This window comes from Anomaloglossus baeobatrachus, chromosome 7, assembly GCF_048569485.1.
Source record: "Anomaloglossus baeobatrachus isolate aAnoBae1 chromosome 7, aAnoBae1.hap1, whole genome shotgun sequence".
NCBI classification, from domain to species: domain Eukaryota; kingdom Metazoa; phylum Chordata; class Amphibia; order Anura; family Aromobatidae; genus Anomaloglossus; species Anomaloglossus baeobatrachus.
In genome coordinates, this window is record NC_134359.1 from 179382580 (window position 1) to 179405928 (window position 23349).

Sequence of the window (23349 nt, forward strand, 5' to 3'; positions counted from 1 at the left end):
GCGGTGCAGCGAGAGATTCGGGCCTTGATGTACCGGCAGCAAGTGAACTCTGCGGGAGGAGAGATTGGGGGAGTGAGAGTGATGGACATGGCCCCTTTAACTGTGCCTCCCCGGAGCGAAATGATGATCTGGTGTAGGGCAGCGGTAGGTCCCCAGGGACGTGATTACCCGGCCATGGTAGAGCCCATGCAATCAGAACACTGGCCCACCGTAATGGCCGCCAGGGGAGTAGTGGACGTTAAGAAGGGGAGGGTGCCCGTGAGAGTGCTAAATTGTAGGGAGGAAGAGGTTAGGCTCCCACGGTACGCCACCCTCGCCAAACTACTAACCCTGGACGAGGAATCCAGGTGATCCATCTCTACTGGGGCAAAGTCCGGCATGCACGGATACACTCTGACAGTGCAAGAGTCCAATGAAAGAGAAGAAAAAAATGTCCAGCTTCCGGAATAATAGTAAAACTGCTGCAATTTTATTTAAGGACGTGAAAAATGACACAATGACAAAAATAGGGAGCCCATATGTGGCATACTAACCCTGGACCCCCACACCATCCAAGAGGCAGTCTCCCCAACCTCCTCGCCCTCCGCCAGTCGCCACACGCCCCCTGCCCAGTTGGGTGAGTGGTGTCGAGAGCTGCATGTAGGCACTGACGATACCCCAACACATCACAGGGACGGGGTATACCGGGTAGTACAGGAATACGAGCAGGTTTTCAGCAAACACCCGCTAGACTTTGGGCAGATTAAAGGGGTCCAACACTACATACCCACCGGCAGGCACCCCCCTATTAAAGAAAGGTATAGGCCTATTCCGCCCGCACATTATCAATGCGCCAAAGATATGTTGAAAAACATGAAAGAGGCAGGGGTTATTCGGGATAGCTGCAGTCCCTGGGCCGCTCCGTTGGTGCTGGTCAAGAAAAAAGATGGCACAATGAGGATGTGTGTGGATTACCGGAAGATCAACCAGATAACCCATAAAGATGCCTATCCTCTGCCCCGTATTGAAGAATCTCTAGCCGCGCTGAGGACCGCCAACTACTTCTCTACCCTCGACCTCACCAGCGGATACTGGCAGGTGGCCGTAGCCCCCGAAGACCGTGAAAAGACCGCCTTCGCTACCCCCATGGGACTCTGTGAGTTCAACAGCATGCCGTTTGGGCTGTGCAACGCCCCTGGAACCCTCCAACGGCTAATGGAATGCTGTCTGGGACACCTGAATTTTGAGACTGTCTTGCTGTACCTGGACGATGTAATCGTGTACTCACAGACATATGATGCTCACCTGGAGCACCTAGCTGAGGTGTTCGCGTCCCTTGCCATGTATGGAATGAAGCTGAAACCCTCCAAGTGTCACCTGTTGAAGCCCAGGGTACAGTACCTCGGACACGTGGTGGGCGCGGAAGGCGTGGCCCCAGACCCGGAAAAGATCACTGCCATACAGGACTGGCCGAGGCCGACTACGGTGAGGGAGGTGAGACAGTTCCTGGGCCTAGTGGACTACTATCGCCGCTTCATAAAAGGGTACACGAAGATGGCTGCCCCCATGCAAGACCTCCTCGTGGGACAGACCAAGGGTGGTAGGCCTACTGGGACTCCGCTAGTGTGGGAGGAAAAGCACGACGAGTCCTTCCGCCAGCTGAAGGCGGTGTTGACTGGGGAAGAGATCCTAGCGTACCCCGACTACAGCCTCCCCTTCATCCTTTATACTGATGCCAGCAATGTGGGCTTGGGGGCGGTATTGGCCCAGAATCAAGACGGAAGAGAAAGGGTGACCACTTTTGCCAGCCGAAAACTCCGACCCACCGAAAGGAATCCTGAGAATTACAGCTCCTTCTAGCACTGGTGTGGGCTATCACCGAGCGGTTCCGCCATTACCTGGCATCGGCCAAGTTCACCGCTTACACGGACAATAACCCACTGACCCATCTGGATACAGCCAAGCTGGGTGCATTGGAGCAGCGGTGGGTGGCCAGGCTGGCCAATTACGACTTCACCATCAAATACCGGGCCGGCCATACAAATGCCAACGCCGATGCCCTCTCCCGGATGCCCCACCTGTCGGAAGAGGGGATGGACGATGATGACCTCGAAGAGATCGAGTTGCCTGCGTTTCACCGGCCACCAGTCGAGAAGTTGCGGGTCCATCAACCGCAGGTGAGCCTGGCCCAGCAAGGGGTGGCAAGAAGCCCAGGACCAAGCGCCTGCTGTCCGTTTAGTCAAAACCCTGGTGGAACAGGGCTCGGCTGGAATGGACCCTACTGCCCCTACCGAGGCCCAACGCTTGTGGCAGCAACGAACCCGGTTATACCTGCATCAAGGGAAGCTGTATCGGGAGTTTATCAATCCGAAGACCCACGAGAAGGTTCGCCAGTTGGTGATTCCTCAAGCTAACGTGCCCACTGTCCTCCAGGCATACCATGACGGTGCCGGACACTTCGGGTGGAAAAAGCTGGAAATGCTGTTCAGAGAGCGGTTCTATTGGAGCGGGATGCGGGAATCTGTGGAGGCCTGGTGCCAAGAATGCGGTCCCTGCACACTGAGAAGAAGGGATGAGGCCAGCCAGAAGGCCCCGCTACGCCCAATCGTTACACATCAACCGCTGGAGCTGGTGGCCCTCGACCATGTGAAGCTCACCCCTAGCCAAAGTGGGTATACTTATGCCCTGACCATTGTGGACCACTATTCAAGATTTATGGTGGTTGTCCCAGTCAAGGACCTGACCGGCCGTACCGCCACTAGAGCATTCCAGGCCTATTTCTGTCGGCCACATGGATACCCGGAGAAGGTACTTACCGACCAGGGCCCGGCCTTTGAAGCGTAGGTGTTCCAAGAATTCTGCCAGCTGTACGGTTGCAAGAAAATTCGGACCACGCCTCACCACGCCCAAACCAATGGCACGTGCGAAAAGATGAACCACTTGGTCCTGAACCTCCTCAAGACGTTGCCGCTGGCGGAGCGGAACCTATGGCCAGAGAAACTACCTGACCTGGTTGATATGTACAACAATATTCCTTCTAGCTCTACAAAGTGCACACCAGCGTACCTGATGAGAGCTCGGCCCGGTCGACTGCCAGTGGACCTAGAGATGGGGTTGGAGGCCCCGGAAGCGCTCCCTTCGACCGCAGGATGGGACATTCAACGAAGAGCACAGAACAGACAGGTCCAGGACTATGTAGAAAAGAATTTGTGTCAGAGTCGGAAGCAGCAAGAGCAGTGCTTCAACAAAAATGCGGCTGCAGATCCCTTCTTGCCCGGAGATGTCGTTTTGAAGCGAAAGCGAAGGACCCACAAGCTAGACGACCAGTGGGAGGAGGCCCATATGTAATACAACCCACCAATTGGGAGAATGGAAAGGCCTACCAGATCAGCCGTGACCAGGGGAAGACTTCGGCCAAGGTTTCCCGAGATCACCTGAAGAGGTGTCCCCCACCGTTGAGGACGGCAACTGAAGCCCCGGCCACCGAACCGGCTGAGGAGAAGCAGAAAGGGGTAATCCACACCATGCTGGGCGATTTCCCGGCCGATTGGCCAACATAGAACGGCGCAGTAATCCTTCCTGTAATACTGTTCCCACAACCCGTGGAGGAAAAAGAGATGGAAGTGGCCGTTAATGCCCCAGCGCCCAGGGATGTGCCTGTACCCAGCTCCCCTATGCCTCTGTCTGCCCCACATGATAGCCGGGGGGAGGGACTAGCTGTGCCCTCTACTCCACTGCCTACCACCACCAACCTTGGCCCCCGTAGGTCCACACGTCCCAACCTAGGTCGACCCCCGCTTAGGTACATGGAGACTAACATTTAGGGGTGTGATGTTCTTGTATATTGTTAAATGTTGTTGAATGATAAGATTGAATTAACCGAAGAAGTTTATCAGATTGACACAGTGATTGAACCGGCCGTTGCCGGCAACTAGTCCCTGTAGGGACTTTCTGCAACCGTTGCGTAAGGAACTTCTTACGGACAGGCCCGAGAACTCGCAGGGCAACCACAAACTTGTGGAGTGTAAATAAATTGTTGGCTTAATACCGTGACCGCCTCCGGAGAGGCTGATTTGGGAGGATGGGCCTGGAGGAAATGGATGGCCCAGGCCCGCCACTACCGTAACCGGTGGCAATCCTCTGGGGGTCAGGGGTCCCCCATGGACGTGGGTCCCCTGAAAGATACCGTACCCGCTCGGACAATTTGGTTCTGGACTGGGGCAAGGGGTGCTGCCCATCTTCTTAGGTGCAGCATCAGGGCCAGGTTGTTTGGGCGGGGGAGAGCGGAAGCCGTACCGTTTAATAAAAAAAAAAGTTTAGTAACGTTAAAAGAAAGTGCCTCCTGTTAAGGGAAGTTTTATAAGAATGCTTGTATTTTATATGTTTTACCGTTTTCTATTTTTCCTAGTTGTGAAAATAAAACCGGTGATGGACGAGCAGCCCGCGGACGGTCTGCGCTTAACCAAGGGGGAATGTGGCGCCCTGGAAAAGCCAGGACGTCACAGGTACTGCAACAACACACCCCACACCCCGGTTAGGAACACCTAAGTCAGACACAAATCCTTGTTGCCTCCCTCCAGGGGCTGATGTCCACACCAGGTGGGGCGGAGCCAGGTGGTTGGCTCCACCCACCGAGGAGTTCACAGTCCTGGAGGCGGGAAAAGGAAGGAGTTGAGTTAGGGAAGTCAAAGTGCGAGGAAGTGATAGTAGAGGAGCAGACTGACAGTGTCCGGGTACGTGGCCCGGGCACCTGACAGCAAGGTTGGCAGATGGTGGTGACCGTCTGCAGGAGAGGCCGATTGACGCACAACCGTAAGGACCGGGGACGGGCGGTGGCCCGCCGGTACCGAACCGGGGAGCGAAGAGAAGCCAGCACCATCCGGCAGGGCCTACGGACCCCGACCAGGCTAGGAGTCGCCGTAAAACCAGTCAAATCCGTCAGCGACGGGAACCTCCGGGATTTCCCAGCAGTAAAGACCCGACTGAAGGCAACCGTCCAAACTGTGAGGGAGATAAAGCTACCGCCAGAGCTAGAGTTCCCAGGGCCAGAGCCTGCGGGCAACGGAAGGGCTCCCTTAGCCCGCTCCCTAGCGGTATGTTGGCTATCAGTGGGAAGCCATTGGGGCCGAGAACAGAACACCGGTGCAGGGAGACAGTTACCGCCAACCTACTGGGAGTGACCGCCGCAGCCGTCTGTGGGACTCGTCCATCCAGCCGTTTGTTTTACCAGAGACTCCGTGTGCGTTACTGGCTGAGTAAGTACCACCGTGCCGTCTGGCACTGCGCTGCCCCGCGACCCTGCACCCGGCCAGACCCCGCAACCCACCTTTTGACCTCCACCACCGGGCCCCGGGACCACCAAAAACCCCCCTACCCACGGAGGGGAGAAAACATCTCAGCTGCTCCCTGTCAACGCTCCCGGGATCCCCGTACAGAGCAGCGGTGGTGTCCCAACCTCACCACAAACCGTGGGTGGCGTCACGGACAATATCCCTAAACCAAACCACCCCTTTCACTCACGGGCGAGGAGCGCCGCTCAAGTCCCCGGGATCCGGCCCGCCGCTCGAGCCACCGACCGAGCGAGCAGCAGAAGCAGCCGGACTCGAGCAGTGGGTGAGCGCAGCGCCCTCCCCGCCCGCGACATGATGAGTACCATATACTATCACAATATAGATTATATCCATCCACTCATGCATCCCACATATCTTTCTGATCAAAATGTCATCAAGGAATCTCGTAGTTAGTTTTATCTAGAACTTTTCTAATACCATGTTATCATGAGCTTACTTTCTCCATTAATCTTTAGTATTTTAGCTTGCTGAGTTTGAGATGTAAATGATATTGGAAGTGAATTATTGTTTTCTGACATTCCTACTTTGTTTTTGACCAGCTGGTGGTCCGACGCTTGGGCTTTGATACCAGGGTCACTGTCCTTGGACATGTGCAGAGAGGAGGAACACCATCGGCCTTCGACCGTGTCTTGGTAAATATATGCGCTTAAGCCAAAGCCACAAGCTGCTAAAATGTAGAATAAACATTGGATTAATCTTATACTAAGGTTTATAAATACTAACCATCATTTTACTATGAGTCCCTATTCACGCAGCACATTACAAACTGGATATTTTTAATGAATGAGGTAATAGAGCTAACAAAACCTGTCATTGCCTCAATAACCACTATTTATTTTGTTTTAATCATATGATTTTTATTGAAAAATATTTTCCTTTTTTAACAGTCATAAAACAAAAAATATTTCAACAATACCATTAAAGTACCACCCTAGTGGTTCTTTTTCTTCAGCACTGCAGTGGCGCTTTAAATCTAAGGCCATATACTCATCCTCTGGCGTCTTCAATTTCTAAAAACTTTGCTCCGTCCCTTCGGCGATATATCGTGCCTTTTAACTTCTTACTGTCTGGAAGTCAGAAGTTATGTCACAAGCTCTTGGTAGATCTCCATGAAAGCCGGAACGAGGCCATAACAACGCTCTCATAGAGATGAATTGAGTTGTGACTTTCAGCATGCTCCATGAAACACTGAAGCAGCAGGCAGGCCACAAATCACCGAGACCGACCTGAGGAGCGGCGATAGAAAAAGCCACCGGAAGGCGAGTATATGACAGGGGTCAGGGTACTTGTATTTATAGCACCACTGCAACGGTGCAATAAAAAAATCCCTCTAGAGTGGTGCTTTAATAAAATAACATTCCTCCTCTCTTCGCCTCACGAACGTTTCGAGGGGGTACCCCAAATCCTGGCAAATACTTGTAATAAATGTAGTCCCTAAGAGATCCAGGTCCAATGTCTTCCAGACTATTGAGTTTGCAAAAGATCTGAACAAATGGGTAAAGCGGGCTTTACATGCTACGATATATCAAACGATATGTCGTCGGGGGTCACGTCGTAAGTGACGCACATCCGGCATCGTTTGACATATCGCAGCGTGTGACAGCTACGAGCGAGTGTTAACGAGCAAAAATACTCACCTTATCGTTGCTCGTTGACACGTCGCTCATTTTCTATAAATCGAACGTCCGGTTGTTTATTGTTCCCGAGGCAGCACACATCGCTCCATGTGACACCGTGGGAACAGTGAACACAGCTTACCTGTGTCCCGCCGGCAATGCGGAAGGAAGGAGGTGGGCGGGATGTTTACGTCCCGCTCATTTCTGCCCCTCCGCTTCTATTGACCGGCCGCTGTGTGATGTCGCTGTGACGCCGAATGTCCCTCCCCCATCAGGAAGTGGATGTTCGCCGCCCACAGCGAGGTCGTTTGGAAGGTAAGTACGTCTGACCGGGGTTACCGACGTTGTGCTACACGGGCAACAAATTGCCCTTGCCGCACAAACATTGGGGGCGGGTGCGATCGCACGAGATATCGACGCATGTAAAGCAGCCTTAAATTTCGATTTTATAACAAATCATATAGGAAAACATAAGCATAGATAACATACAGAAAAAGCTGTTGTGTCCGTCGCGGTACAGGCATGAGAATATATACCGTATTTTTCGTTTTATAAGACGCACCTCAGATTTAGAGATAGAAAAAGGTAAAAAAAATAAATAAAAATGTGGCCGTCTTATACTCTGGTTTTGTCTTACCGGAGGGGGGCGGCAGTGGTAGTGGAGCGGGGTCCCAGTAGGCAGAGGCTGTGCTACCAACGGCGGTGGGACCGTGGTGGTGGCAGCGAGTCAGTGGTGTCAGTGGCGGGTCAGTGACAGCGGCGGGTCAGTGGTGGAGCAGGCCGGTGCGGTGAGGGTCCCAGTCTGTCCGCAGTCCTGGTTCAAATGATGGCACCCGGAGCGGCGCGTGCGCAGATGGAGCTCTCATACAAGTGCCCCATCTGCGCACACGCTGACTCCCGGAGCGGCGCTTGCGCAGATGGAGCTCTCATCCAAGAGCTACATCTGCGCACGCGCTGACTCCTGGCGCCATCATATGAAACCGGGACTGCGGACAGACTGGGACACTCTCCGCACAGCCACCACAGTCCGCACAGCCACCCGCCCGCACAGAGTGGCAGCAAGCAGTCTGCCCACTTGCACAGAGAGGCAGCCGGCCGCCGGCATCGACAGGCACCCGGCCGCCCGCTCGCAGCGACACGCACCTGGCCGCCCACACTCACCCGGCCGCCCGCACACAGAGCTGCACAGACAGCCCCCCGGTAAGCTATAGTTGGATTTTAAGACGCACTCCTCATTTTCCTCCCACATTTTTGGGCGGAAAAGTGCGTCTTATAATCCAAAAAATACGTTACTTTTGATTTAGAATAATCCTTTAAACTGTTACCCTCAAATCAAATTAGACCACGACATAGACAGTAAGTCAGTCAAGAGGAGAACCATCGGTCGGCCCACGCTGCCATCATTGCTATTCCCAGATATTAATAAATTAATATCAATTTAGCCATAGAGTCCAAGTTTCAAAAGCGCAGGATTAGGCGTGTTAAGCCAAGGACCCTAAACAGCTTCAAATTTCTGCGAGTTGTCTCTTTTTTGAACAACATTATTTTTCATAACCTCTTCACGACAAATGTCAAACTGGGTACGTCATGGATCGTGTAAGGTTAATCCCCGCCGTGGGCAGTCGGCAGCGATCTCTGCACATGTCAATTGATTTGAACAGCTGACATGTGCGGCTATCAAGCACGAGTGGATATGCTTTCCACTCGCGCCTTTTAACCCCTTGCATCTCACTGTCAAAATGCGACAGCGAGATGAAACCGCGCTGCGGTAAGCATTCACTTAACCGGCGCCATCGGAAGTCACGTGCTGTGATCACGTGGATCCGATGGTTACCATGGTAGCACAGGGTCATGTGATGACACCTGTAGCTATCATGAGTCACTTCCTCTTTCACCTGGCAGACTGCCATTTGTAATAGGAGAGCTGCTTTTCTGCAGATCTCAGCTGTGTAGCTGTGATCTGGAGAAATGGAAGAGTGATCAGACTGCTGATCCTTATAGTCCCCTAGGGGGACTAGTAAAATAAAAAAGTGAAATAAAAAAAGTTTTGAAAAATTAAAAAAAAAACAAAACAAAAACCCGTAAAAGTTCAAATCACCCCCCCATTCGCCCCATTGAAAATTAAAGGGTTAAAAAAACAACAAATATACACACATTTATTTCCGCATTCAGAAACGCCTGATCTATCAAAATAGGAAATCAATTAACCTGATTAGTTAACAGCGTAGCGGCAAAAAAATTCTAAACGCCAAAATTGCGGTCTTTTGTCGCCGCGAATTCTGCACAAGAGACGATCATAACTTAGCAACTGCACAAAAACGTCAGCTCGAAACGCAAAAAATAAGCTGTCACTGAGCTACAGATCCCGAAAAATGAGAACGCTATGGATCGTGGAAAATGGCACAAGAAATGCGCCATTTTTGGACAAACATGTGATTTTTTTTTTTAAGCCCTTAGATAAAAGTAAACCTATAAATGTTTGGTATCTATGAACTCATACCATCCTGAAGCATCATTCCGACACGTCAGTTTTACCATATAGTGAACACTGTGAATAATATATTCCAAAACCATCAGGCAGTCTCATTTTTTGTAATTTTTTCACACGTGGAATTTTTTTGCTATTTTCCAGTACACTATATGGTAAAACTAATGGTTTCATTCAAAAGTACAACTAGTCCTGCAAAAGATAAGCCCTCATATATGCAAGATTTACGAAAAAATAAAAAAGTTACGGCTCTCAGAAGAAGGGGAGCGACCCCCCCTCTTTGAAAAAAACGAAAATCGTCCGGGGATGAAGGGGATAACAAAGCAAGCTATTCATTTTCTGAAAGAATTCAGGTAGTATGGGGGACTTGACTTTTTTCCAGCGTAAAGCTATACGTTTTCTGGCCTGGTAGAGCTGTCTCAGTATGGCCTGCCGATGGCTCCCCAAATACCTTCAGTATATCCTAACAGGCATACAATAGGGTCCATATCAATATTGCAATTAGACACTGAGGCAATTTAAGTTCACCACTTTAAGGCACAATGGGACTAATTTCGGGCACTCCCACAACACAAGGATTATATCCACGTCCGGTGTTGCACATCTATAGCACGAATCTGTCTTATATTTGAGAGGTGTTCTATATACCCTATGAATTATATAATATTGGGAGAGTGCACCATTGAAACTTTAGGTATTGTTTGAAAAATATCTGTCCAAGTATCATTGCTGAGGAAGCCTACATCCCTTTCCCATTTAGCCTTTAGAAATTAGTGTCTCTGCAGCAGAATCAAATCAAAACATTGAAATTTATTAAATTCGGGGTAGTCAGTATTATTCCATATGAGGGAAATTATTTTCTTAGTTTTGTTCTATATGTTGTGGATTCCTCTTAGCGTTATGCTTCAGGAAACATGGTTCCAGAATCTACCTTCCTCAAAGCTTCTACTATATCTATCGCACCAAGCATGTGCCATATGATTTCCTGTTGAGGACGAGGGGAAGTCTGGATTTCCCCACCCTCTAAGGTGCTGTAGTTGTGAGAAGAGAAAGTAAATGAAGGGGTCTGGGATGGCCAACCCCTCATCCTTTTTTGACCTCTGTAAAGTTTCCAATCTGATTCTTGGAGCGCCCTACTTGGAGTGATATGCACAGCGTCCGCTCTGTTGCCGGCTGAGATCGGTAGAGCTGGCAACATATAGCAGCGCTCACTGTCCGTGCGCTAGGAGTACCCGGTGACATGCAGAGCCCAGTAGGGGTGGCGCTTGTCTCTGAACGCCAACTGGTACTCTGACTGAGAAGCCCCTAAAACGAACGTCACTGATGATGCTTCGTTTCAGGGTGGGGGCAGGCGCTGCGACAGTTACTGCAGCTTCCCTACCCTGATGATGCTTCGTTTGAGTATCCCAGCATACTCAAACAAAGCACCATCAAACAGGAAGAAGAGAAAAAAATCAATAGTAGCTATATAGTGTAGTCAGGGAAGGGTAGCAGAGTTTAAAAATAGCCATATTAAAAATTAGTTTAGAATGGGGCAATTAATATATAGGGATTCAGATTTGATATTTCTTCAGTCTTCGGACCACCCCTGTGAGTTCTCAGAAATCTAGGTCACTCCTGATATCTGATTTACGATATCAATATTTACTTATAATGATTGTTTTTTTATTAGGTAACTTATGTTAATGATTTGCTTTTATCTAATGAGGATGAAGAATAATTATCTTCTTTGGAAATCCCTTTAATTACTAAACTAAATTGCAGTCTTCATCTGTCCCTCTATAAGCACTTGGGCTCCTTAGAGATATAGCTATCACACCATGCAACTCCACGGCGGAGTCCACATGTGTTACATGCAGATTTCACTTTTTGAAAATCTGTAGCATTCATTTTAGTTGACTTTCTAAAGCCCATTGCAGATTTTTGTTATTGGAAAGCAACAGCCAGTCCAGCATGTGTGAATGTGCCTTTCCTCCATACTGTGAGGAGTACCTAAGTACAGTCAATAGCATGCTTCAACCCTTCACATCAATTCCTGTACACATTGGGGCTCACAATCTAATTTTCTTATGTCAGACACAAACACTTTCCAACTTGTTCTTGAAGTGCATAAGGTTGCTTTCAAACATCAGTTTTTTGGCATCCGGCACCGTTTTGAGCCTGATGCAACGGATCCGTCTCAGATTGTGTAAAAACTGATGCGACGGATCCAGCAAAAAACTAATTTTTGGGTGTTTTTTTTCCTTCTTTTTCATGCCAAGAGGGAGAGAGACCCCATCATCACCGCCCACACCGGCAGTACCGCCCCCTCATCACCGCACACACTTGCACTACCGCCCCCATCATCACCACACACACCGGCATTACCACCCCCATCATCACCGCACACACCAGCATTACCGCCTCCATCATCACCGCACACACGCAGGCACTACTGCATCCATCATCACTGCACACACACCGGCACTACCTGAGTGACGTCTCCGCTGACTGGCACGACTCACTTCAGTTGCTCTGTGGAGCTCACAGTGAGCGGCGGTGTTCTACTGCCGCTCCTGTCAGCTTCCGATGTAGCAGAGCTGAAAATGTCATGGGACCTCGTGTGGATTACGCCGGACCTGGAGGGGTATTTGGGCATGAATAAAGTGGTGAAAGAGTTTTTTTTTTTTTTTTCATTTTTGTCATTTATTTCAAATAAAGAATTTTTCGGTGTTTGTGTTTATTTACTTTCACTATAGATTAATCATGGGGGGGTGTCTCATAGAATAGTATTGGGCCCCTTAAAATATAATAACATGTTAGTTATAGAGGACAAACAAAAGACTGAGATATTAAATAGGCATTTCTCATCTGTGTTCACCAAGGAACTGACTTTACCGGGGATCATTCAACAAATGAAAAATCAAAGTTCACCACCCGATAAAATTAATTTAACACAAGATGAAGTACTCCTACGTCTGAGTAAATTAAACATTTACAAGTCCCCAGGGCCAGATGGCATTCATCCACGAATATTGAGGGAATTGAGCTCCGTAATCGACAGACCGCTGTATCTCATCTTTTTAGATTCTCTTGTAACAGGGTTGGTGCCTCAGGATTGCTGATGTGGTACCGATATTTAAGAATGGTAAGAGGGTAGATCCAGGCAACTACCGTCCAGTAAGCCTGACATCAGTAGTATGCAAAGTTTTTTTAGGGCATATTAAGGGATGACATGCAAAAATATATTGCAGAAAATAATATAATAACTGACAGCATGGATTCAGGAAAGATAAGTCGTGTCTAACCAATCTGTTGGGATTCTATGAGGGGGTAAGTGCAAACCTGGATATTGGTAATGCAGCTGATGTGATTTATTTGGACTTTACAAAGGCATTTGATACTGTACCACATAATAGCCTTATACTAAAGCTCTAGAAGCAAGGACTAGGGGAAACTATATGCAACTGGGTAAGGAATTGGCTAAAAGATAGGAAACAAAGAGTAGTCATAAATGGTATATTCTCTAAATGGGCTATAGTCAGTAGTGGGGTGCCACAGGGATCTGTGCTAGGACCGATTCTTTTTAATCTCTTTATTAATGACCTTGTGGATGAGATTGATAGTAAAGTGTCAGTCTTTGCTGATGACACCAAACTATGTAGAATATTAAAAACTGACCTTGATAGTACAATATTACAAAAAGATCTGGATAAGATGTCAGAATGGGCAGATACTTGACAAATGAGATTTAATGTTGATAAATGTAAAGTAATGCACCTAGGACGGAGTAATCCTATAACTGCGTATACATTAAATGGAAGTAAGCTCCAGACTACAGAACAGGAGAAGGACTTGGGTATTCTCATTACAAATAAGCTGAGCAGCAGCACTCAATGTCAGGCAGCAACTGCAAAAGCAAACAAGATTTTAGGGTGTATAAAAAGAGAGATTAGATCCCGTGATCCCAACGTATTGTTACCTCTCTATAAATCACTTGTAAGGCCACATCTGGAATATGGGATCCAGTTTTGGGCTTCACATTTTAAAAAGGACATTCAGAAGTTAGTTCAAAGGAGGGCAACTAGACTACTACAAGGAATGGAAGGCCTCCCATATGATGACAGGTTGAAAAAATTAGATCTGTTTAGCTTAGAAAAAAGACGTCTCAGAGGAGATCTCATTTATATGTATAAATACATGTGTGGTCAATATAAAGGACTGGCACATGACTTATTTCTTCCAAAGACAATACTAAGGACCAGGGGGCACTCACTGCGAGTGGAAGAAAAGCGATTCCGACAGCTAAATAGGAAAGGGTTCTTTACAGTTAGAGCAGTCAGACTCTGGAATGCCCTACCACAAAAGGTAATAATGGCAGATACTATAACAGCTTTTAAAAAAGGGCTGGATGATTTCCTCAGTACACAAAACATTGTTGGTTATAAATGACTTAAGGTACCGTCACACATAACGAGATCGCTAGCGAGATCGCAGCTGAGTCACGGTTTCCGTGACACAGTAGCGATCCCATTAGCGATCTTGTTATGTGTGACACCTACCAACGATCAGGCCCCTGCTGTGAGATCTCTAGTCGTTGCAGAATGGTCCAGGCCATTTTCTTCAAAGGCGATGTCCTGCTGGGCAGGACACATCACTGTGTTTGACACTGTGTGACAGGGTCACAGTGACTGCTGAGATTGACTGACTGACTGACTGCGACCTGTATTGTTCCTGCATCGCTGGTAAGATCTGACTGTGTGACATCTCAGCTGCGACCTCCCAGCGACTTACCAGCGATCCCTATCAGGTCGCATTGTTTTCAGGATCGCTGGTAAGTCGTTGTGTGTGACTGGGCCTTTAGTGACCAAATGTAGAACTGGTGGAGGAAGGTTGAACTAGATGGACCTAGGTCTTTTTTTCAACCTAAGTAACTATGTAACTATGTAACCTAGGACTTAGTGGCAGCTATGGGCCACCGCACTAGGGCAATTCGGGATGAGCCGGGTAGAGTCCCGGGACTGTCAAGTCTAATGGATGCAGCAATTCCGTGCGGCTGCTGGCTGATATTTTTAGGCTGGGGGGCTCCCCATAACGTAGGGCTCCCCATCCTAAGAATACCAGCCTTCAGCAGTGTGGCTTTACCTTGGCTATATCAAAATTGGGGGGACCGCACGTCGTTTTTTTAAATTATTTATTTATTTTACTGCACTATATAGACCTGCCCATCGGCGGCTGTGATTGGTTTCAATGAGACAGCCGTCACTCAGCGTGGAGGCTCGTCTAACTGCAACCAATCATAGGCGCCGGTGGGTGGGGGAAGCAGTGAATACGAGATGGAATAATGAGCGGCCGGCATTTTCAAAAACAGGAGAAGCCGCCAGAGCAGTGTGTCAGCTGTGCAGCGACGCGCCCGTGATCGGTGAGTATAAAGGGAGAGAGAGGGGAGGGAGAGAGAGACTGACGGACAGAACGTGACCGACGAACTGACCGACACATGGACAGAGAGAGAGACTATTTACACAACGTCTAAAAGAAACAGAAACAAAAACCGGATCCATCATTGGTTTCCGGCATATGCCGGATGACGCCAAATTTGGCGCCCATAGGCTTCCATTATACAACATGTCGTATGGCGTCTGATTCGGCGTGGTCAGATTTTTCACCGCAGCCAAAAAACATTGCATGCTGCGTCCTTTCCGGCTGCAATTTTTCGCCGCATGCAACGGAAGGCCATCCGGCACAATCCGGCACTAATACAAGTCTATGTGGAATAAAACAGATCCGGCGCCGGATCCGTTTTATCAGTTTTTTCATGATTGTGCCTGATGCCAAACCAGAGCTTGCTAAAAGAAATCATGGTGGGATCATATAAACTCCATACAGATGTTGCCCATGGTGTATAGATTCTAGGACCCACGTGCTTTAAGACAACACTTTTCACAACTGAGCCACAGAACTGCACATGTAGATTATTATTATTATTATTTATTATTATAACGCCATTTAGTCCATGGCGCTTTACAAGTGAGAGAGGGTATATGTACAACAATCATTAACAGTACAAGACAGACTGGTATAGGAGGAGAGAGGACCCTGCCCGCGAGGGCTCACAGTCTACAGGGAATGGGTGATGGTACAATAGGTGAGGACAGAGCTGGTTGCGCAGTGGTCTACTGGACTGAGGGCTATTGTAGGTTGTAGGCTTGTTGGAAGAGGTGGGTCTTGAGGTTCCTCTTGAAGCTTTCCACGGTAGTGGAGAGTCTGATGTGCTGAGGTAGAGCGTTCCAGAGTATGGGGGATGCACGGAAGAAATCTTGTACGCAATTGTGGGAAGAGGAGATAAGAGAGGAGCAGAGAAGGAGATCTTGTGAGGATCTGAGGTTGCGTGCAGGTAGGTACCGGGAGACTAGGTCACAGATGTAGGGAGGAGACAGGTTGTGCAGGTTGTGCATGGCTTTGTATGTCATGGTTAATGTTTTGATTATGAGGGCATGCACTAATGTTTTTGCTGATTCTTGGTTAAGGAAAGCACGGATCCGGGAGATGTTTTTGAGTTGTAATCAGCATGAGGTGAAGAGGGCTTGGATGTGTGGCTTGAAGGATAGAGTAGAGTCGAGGGTTACTCCAAGGCAACGAGCTTGTGAAACTGGGGAGAGTGAGCAACCATCAAGTTTGATGGAAAGGTATGAACTCTGTTTTGTCCATGTTAAGCTTTAGGAATCGCGCAGAGAAGAAGGATGAAATAGCAGACAGACATTGTGGAATTTTGGTTAGCAGAGAGGTAATGTCAGGTCCAGAGAGGTTGATCTGTGTGTCATCGGCATAGAGATGATACTGGAAGCCGTGGGACTCTATGAGCTGTGCCAGGCCGAAGGTGTAGATGGAGAACAGCAGGGGTCCAAGAACTGAGCCTTGGGGGACACCGACAGATAGGGGGCGAGATGAGGAAGTGCTGTGAGAATGGGAGACGCTGAAAGTTCGGTCGGTTAGGTATGAGGAGATCCAAGTTAGGGCCAAGTCTGTGATGCCCAGAGATGAGAGAATCTGTAGTAGGAGGGAATGGTCTACTGTGTCGAAGGCAGAGAACAGGTCCAGGAGGAGGAGGATAGAGTAGTGTCGCTTGGCTTTGGCGGTTAGTAGATCATTAGTGACTTTAGTTAGGACAGTTTCAGTGGAATGATGTGGTCGGAAGCCAGATTGTAGCTGGTCAAAGAGGGAGCAGGAGGAGAGGTGTGAGGACAATTCAAGATGGACATGCTGTTCCAGTAGTTTTGAGGCGTAGGGGAGAAGGGATATGAGGCGATAGTTTGACACAGAGGATGGGTCAAGGGAGGGCTTTTTGAGGATGGGTGTAATAGAGGCATGTGTAAAGCATGAAGGGAATACACCAGTTGTTAGTGATAGGTTGAAGAGATGGGTTAAGGCTGGGATGAGGACTGCGGTGATGTTGGGGATGAGGTGCGATGGGAGCGGGTCCAGTGCACAGGTGGTTAGATGTGATCTTGAGAGTAGAGTGGAGAGATTGTTTTCTGTCATGGTGGAGAAGCTGGATTTGGAGGAAGAGGGATGAGTAGCTATGATGAGGGGCTGTGGTGATTGTGGGCCAAAGCTTGCTCTGATGTTGTCAATCTTCTGCTTGAAGAAAGAGGCAAAGTCTTCAGCTGAGAGGAGAGGGAGGTGGTGCCGGAGGACGGAGGGGAGAATTGAAAGTGTTGAATAGCTGTTTAGGGTTGTGAGAGAGAGAAGATATGAGGGATGAGAAGTAGGTTTGTTTTGCAGCAGTGAGTGTGGACTTGAAAGTGGTGAGGGACTCTTTATATGCAATGAAGTGCTCAGTGGAATGAGACCTCTTCCATCTGCGCTCAGCAATTCTGGAAGCCCGTCTTAGTTCTTTAGTCTGCCTCGTGTGCCAGGGTTGCCTGTTGATTGTGCGGGTTTTGGTGTGTGTGAGGGGGGCAGCTCATTCGAGAGCTGCAGAGATTGTAGTGTTGTATAAAGTTGCAGCGGCATCTGCATCATGTAGAAATGCAATGTCTGTGAGGGGGAGAAGGGACTGAGAAAGGTCGTTTAAATCAATGTGTTTGATATTTCTGCGAGGGTGTGGAAGTTTGTGGAGGGGGGGTTGCATACTTGGAGAAGAGAGGGAAGAGAATGTGAGTAGGTTGTGGTCAGACAGGGGGAAAGGCGAGTTAGAGAGGTTAGATGGGGAACAGAGGCGAGTGAAGATGAGGTCCAGCGTATGGTCATCTTTGTGAGTAGCTGCAGAAGACCATTGGGTGAGGCCGAAGGAGGAAGTGAGTGTTAGAAGTTTGGAGACAGATGAGTTGGAAGTGTCAATGGGGATGTTGAAATCACTCATGATGATGGTGGGGATGTCGGTGGAAAGGAAGTGTAGTAGCCAGGTGGTGAAATGGTCAAGAAAGGCAGTGGCTGGCCCTGGAGGGCAGTAAATGACAGCCAGTTGAAGGTTGGAGGGGGCGTAGATGCGTACGGAGTGCACCTCAAAAGAGGGATGAGTAACAGAGGGTGGTAGTGGAATTGGGGTAAAGGAGCATTGGTCGGACAGGAGCAAACCAACTCCTCCATCATGCTTGTTACTGGGGCGGGGGGTGTGAGACAGTTGGAGACCTCCATAAGAAAGTGCAGCAGGAGAGGCAGTGTCAGAGGGAGTGAGCCAGGTTTCTGTGATGGCGAGGAAAGAGAGTTTATTAGTGATGAAAAGATCATGAATGTAGGATAGTTTGTTGCAGACAGAGCAAGCGTTCCATAGAGCTCCTGTTAGTGGGACTGGGGGAGCGGGGGCTGGGTGAATGGGTATGAGGTTTGCGAGGTTGCGGAAATTTGTGTTAGGTTGTTGAAGAGGGTTTGAAGTGACAATAGGGATGTGGTGAAGAGGACCAGGATTTGGAGCAATATCCCCAGCAGTGAGGCGAAGCAATGAGAGTGTTAGTAAGTGGGAGCAGGAGAGGCCATGAGATGGGCGTGAGTGTCTGGAGACACTGGGTGAAATGTGGAGGAAAATATCTGAGGGGAAGGTAAGATGGGTGGGGAGGATGGAGGGAGAGATGAATAGCTCATTACTGGGTTTAGGGATCAGAGGGTGCAGTAAAAAGTGAAGTATTATAGAGGTGAAAGTGAATAGAAACACAAACATTGTTTACAGTGACTATGTATGCAGTTACCTTCCGGTCACTTCCGGCCCAATTCTGGCCTAATTCAATGCATCATACTTATATGGTGCAGACTTTTAGTTGCCCCAGTATATACACATACAAGTGCACTCAGCTGTGAAGGGGTGGGGTACGAGAATAACCCCTTGATCACTCAATCAAAAAAACCAGATGCAGCTTCACATAGGCAAAATAAACAAAGGTCATAAAAGGAGGGTGCAAAACAGGGGAAGAAAGATCACAGTGAGATGCTGGAGGATGTCAGGAAGATATTGAAGCAAAGAAAGAACAGGTCAGATATAGTGCAAAAGTAGAGTGCATGAATTGACATACCAGGTATTAGAACACACAGCAGAGCCAAGGGAAGTGGAGATCAGTTCATGGGAAAGTAGAGTGCATGAATTGACATACCTGTGGGAAGATAGACATGGTGATTAGATGATGGCAGATGATAGATGATTATGTATAGATTCAGCTATCTGTGTAGGCTTAGCACTATTTATACTTGGCATAGTAAAACTGGCCGGAACAGCACTACCTCACCAATTACAACATCAAAATACTGCAATAAAACAATACTTTTATGTATGTTTGTACTTGTTCCCCAAAAGATAAAATAAAAATCTGGTGGTTGATCCTTTTTAAAGGTTTCATCTCCTTAAATCTTTCTCTTTTTACAACAGAGCAGTAAAATGGGCATGGAAGCGGTTATTGCTCTGATGGAAGCAACTGCAGATACCCCAGCCTGCGTGGTCAGCCTGTCTGGTAACCAGTCGGTTCGGCTGCCATTGATGGAGTGTGTTCAGGTGGTCAGTATCTTCACCATTCATACATTTAGCGGATTTGTTGGGATATTAAAACTCTAGTTATCTTTTTACATTTTGTTTTACAGTGCCTACAAGTAGTATTCAACCCCCTGCAGATTTAGCAGGTTTTATAAGATGCAAATAAGTTAGAGCCTGCAAACTTCAAACAAGAGCAGGATTTATTAACAGATGCATAAATCTTACAAACCAACAAGTTATGTTGCTCAGTTAACTTTTAATACATTTTCAACATAAAAGTGTGGGTCAATTATCATTCAACCCCTAGGTTTAATATTTTGTGGAATAACCCTTGTTTGCAATTACAGCTAATAATCATCTTTTATAAGACCTGATCAGGCCGGCACAGGTCTCTGGAGTTATCTTGGCCCACTCCTCCATGCAGATCTTCTCCAAGTTATCTAGGTTCTTTGGGTGTCTCTCGTGGACTTTAATCTTGAGCTCCTTCCACAAGTTTTCAATTGGGTTAAGGTCAGGAGACTGACTAGGCCACTGCAACACCTTGATTTTTTCCCTCTTGAACCAGGCCTTGGTTTTCTTGGCTGTGTGCTTTGGGTCGTTGTCTTGTTGGAAGATGAAATGACGACCCATCTTAAGATCCTTGATGGAGGAGCGGAGGTTCTTGGCCAAAATCTCCAGGTAGGCAGTGCTATCCATCTTCCCATGGATGCGGACCAGATGGCCAGGCCCCTTGGCTGAGAAACAGCCCCACAGCATGATGCTACCACCACCATGCTTGACTGTAGGGATGGTATTCTTGGGGTCGTATGCAGTGCCATCCAGTCTCCAAACGTCACGTGTGTGGTTGGCACCAAAGATCTCGATCTTGGTCTCATCAGACCAGAGAACCTTGAACCAGTCTGTCTCAGAGTCCTCCAAGTGATCATGAGCAAACTGTAGATGAGCCTTGACATGACGCTTTGAAAGTAAAGGTACCTTACGGGCTCGTCTGGAACGGAGACCATTGCGGTGGAGTACGTTACTTATGGTATTGACTGAAACCAATGTCCCCACTGCCATGAGATCTTCCCGGAGCTCCTTCCTTGTTGTCCTTGGGTTAGCCTTGACTCTTCGGACAAGCCTGGCCTCGCCACGGGTGGAAACTTTCAAAGGCTGTCCAGGCCGTGGAAGGCTAACAGTAGGTTCCATAAGCCTTCAACTTCTGGATGATGCTCCCAACAGTGGAGACAGGTAGGCCCAACTCCTTGGAAAGGGTTTTGTACCCCTTGCCAGCCTTGTGACCCTCCACGATCTTGTCTCTGATGGCCTTGGAATGCTCCTTTGTCTTTCCCATGTTGACCAAGTATGAGTGCTGTTCACAAGTTTGGGGAGGGTCTTAATTAGTCAAAAAAGGCTGGAAAAAGAGATAATTAATCCAAACATGTGAAGCTCATTGTTCTTTGTGCCTGAAATACTTCTTAATACTTTAGGGGAACCAAACAGAATTCTTGTGGTTTGAGGGGTTGAATAATAAATAACCCTCTGAATAAACTTTTCACAATTTAAAAAAAAAAAAATAAAAAATGAAATAACATTCTTTTTTGCTGCAGTGCATTTCACACTTCCAGGCTGATCTACAGTCCAAATGTCACAATGCCAAGTTAATTCCGAATGTGTAAACCTGCTAAATCTGCAGGGGGTTGAATACTACTTGTAGGCACTGTATGTTTTATGATCTGGAACAAGTGATTGTTACAAAATAGAAATGTCAAGTAATAGAAATGGAAGGATAAATGTGGCAGAATGATCCAGCGTTCCAGACCATTACACATTGTCTGTGTGGATTCAGCACCGAAGCTCAGGAGGAGGTCTAGCCTAGGAGCAGCTGAACAGTGAGGACCCCACTGATGAATGGAGTGGTCAGCCACCTGTCATACTGCTAGTCACTGCTAAGCCATGGGCCAACACATGACTGGATGGCCAGTAACAGACTACAACAGTCACCGATTCTATAGAAGACCCCATAGACTGCCGGAGTGTTAGCGCTAGATCAGTGGAGGGTTGGAGATGGCTTCCATCTTCTAGTAGTTTTATAATATTTGATACAGTTTTTATTTTAGACTCCACTAATTGTAATATTATTTGACATTATTCCAGACAAAAGACGTACAAAAAGCTATGGAAGAGAAGAGGTTTGAGGAAGCAATTCAGCTGCGAGGAAGGTAAAGCATTTATTAAAAGTTGGTAACATAGGGGCTATTATTCTTCATAGTTTATGTGCTGTGTATTTCCAGTCACCTAGCATAACCTCCATTCATCAAAGCAATTTCAGTTTCACCAGAATTCTAGCGTAAATTGCTTTGAAACGTCACAATTTTGCTTTTTTCCAGCTGGCCTAAAATGAGCGGAGTTAGGGCGGGATGTCACAGCTCGTCTAATTCATGTGTGTTGTGCCTTACACCAGAAATCTTACACCTGTCACAGATTTATGTAAGCGTTCTGGTGAGGCTCATCGAGGCACACGCCACTTGTCAGTCACTCCTGATTCATTAAAAGGCGTGCACCACTAATGGAATCAGGGGCCTCGGACACCTTTATATCTTCTTTCCTGAGATATTATTGTTTTAATCCGTATTACTTTCAAATAAGGTATTGGCTGCTAGGTCCTGAAAGAACATCCGCGTCTCTGCCTCCCTAGGTTGTTTTCCCTTTCAGCACCTGCCTATTTATGGATGGTCTGCTGCCTGACTTCACACAGGCAATGAGCTAAGAAAATTGACTATAAGCACAGTCAAGTTGAGGCTGATGCTAGGTGAGCAAACAACCTTGAGATACAGTTGCTCAGGAAGTGCATAGTCACTCCCAGAGCATATAATAATTTACATACAAATTAAAAAGCCGATTTCTCGGGAATGCAGCAACAGATAAAATATATAAAGGTGGCTATAGATTTAGCTTTAAAAGACCTGTATATGTATGTAGTTTGGGGGAATTGTGGAGCTTGATATTACTGACAAATTCTATTTAAAAATCCTTACAATTCTGTACCATTCAGTCTGTTATTGAAGTTATTACTAAATGTCTTTTGATGTACATTTACCAGATATACTGAAAACTGACAGATTGATATGTGTAATGTTATTCATTTATTTTGATAATAGTTAGAATTCAGAGTGTGCCATTTTCTGTTAAGCCGATTATTTATTATTATTATTATTATTAATAATTAATTATTTTTATTATTATTATTATTATAGAACCATTTATTCCATGGCGCTTTACATGTGAGAATGGATACCCATAATAGGGACAAGTACAATAATCATAAACAATACAAGGCACAGACCGATACAGGAGGAGAGGTCCCTGCCTGCGAGGGCTCACAGTCTACAAGGGATGGGCAAGGGTACAGTAATTGAGGGTGGAGATGGTTGTGTGGCGCTATATCAGACTGAGGGTTACTGTAGGCTTGTCGGAAGAGGTGGGTCTTCAGGTTCCTTTTGAAGCTTTTATGAGCAATAGTTTTATGTGTTTATATGACACTTTAGCACCATGCTGCTTAGAAGCCATTGTTAGAAAGCTTGCAATTTGGTCATTAGGGATGTGAACACAGTCATGTTCTCATGATAATTGGAGCTGCTAATACAAACATGAAGAAAGGGGCTGTCTAATGAATAAAGTACATTTTAATCAATAGATTTTGGAATAAATGGCCTCCGCAATTTGATTCTGTTAAAAAAAAATAAAATATTCTTGTGCTGAGATCTTCTATATGTGTTCTTGCTATGTACTGTGTAATGGCCGTGTCTGACCGTACAGGACATGGTCTGATCATACCATAGCTTCTGGGCAGGGGAGGAAATAAGAGTCAACAGATAAGATTGCAGCTAATATTTTTTTTTCTGTGAGGTAAAACCTGATTACAACAGGAAGATAAATGTTTTACCTTACAGAATCAGCTGTGATACCATATTATCCTGTCTATATAATCTCTTTTGT

General features: G+C 47.2%; 1 protein-coding gene across 5 annotated transcripts in view; it reads left to right on the forward strand.

Moving 5' to 3' along the window:
- Positions 1-23349, forward strand: part of PFKL (phosphofructokinase, liver type) — a 300427-nt gene that overhangs the window by 163084 nt on the left and 113994 nt on the right. For all 5 annotated transcript variants that reach the window (XM_075317821.1, XM_075317820.1, XM_075317822.1 and 2 more), the window contains 3 exons: positions 5870-5962; positions 19270-19395; positions 21508-21572. In XM_075317821.1, coding sequence (XP_075173936.1) covers positions 5870-5962; positions 19270-19395; positions 21508-21572 — 284 coding nt within the window. The remainder of the gene's footprint in view (positions 1-5869; positions 5963-19269; positions 19396-21507; positions 21573-23349) is intronic.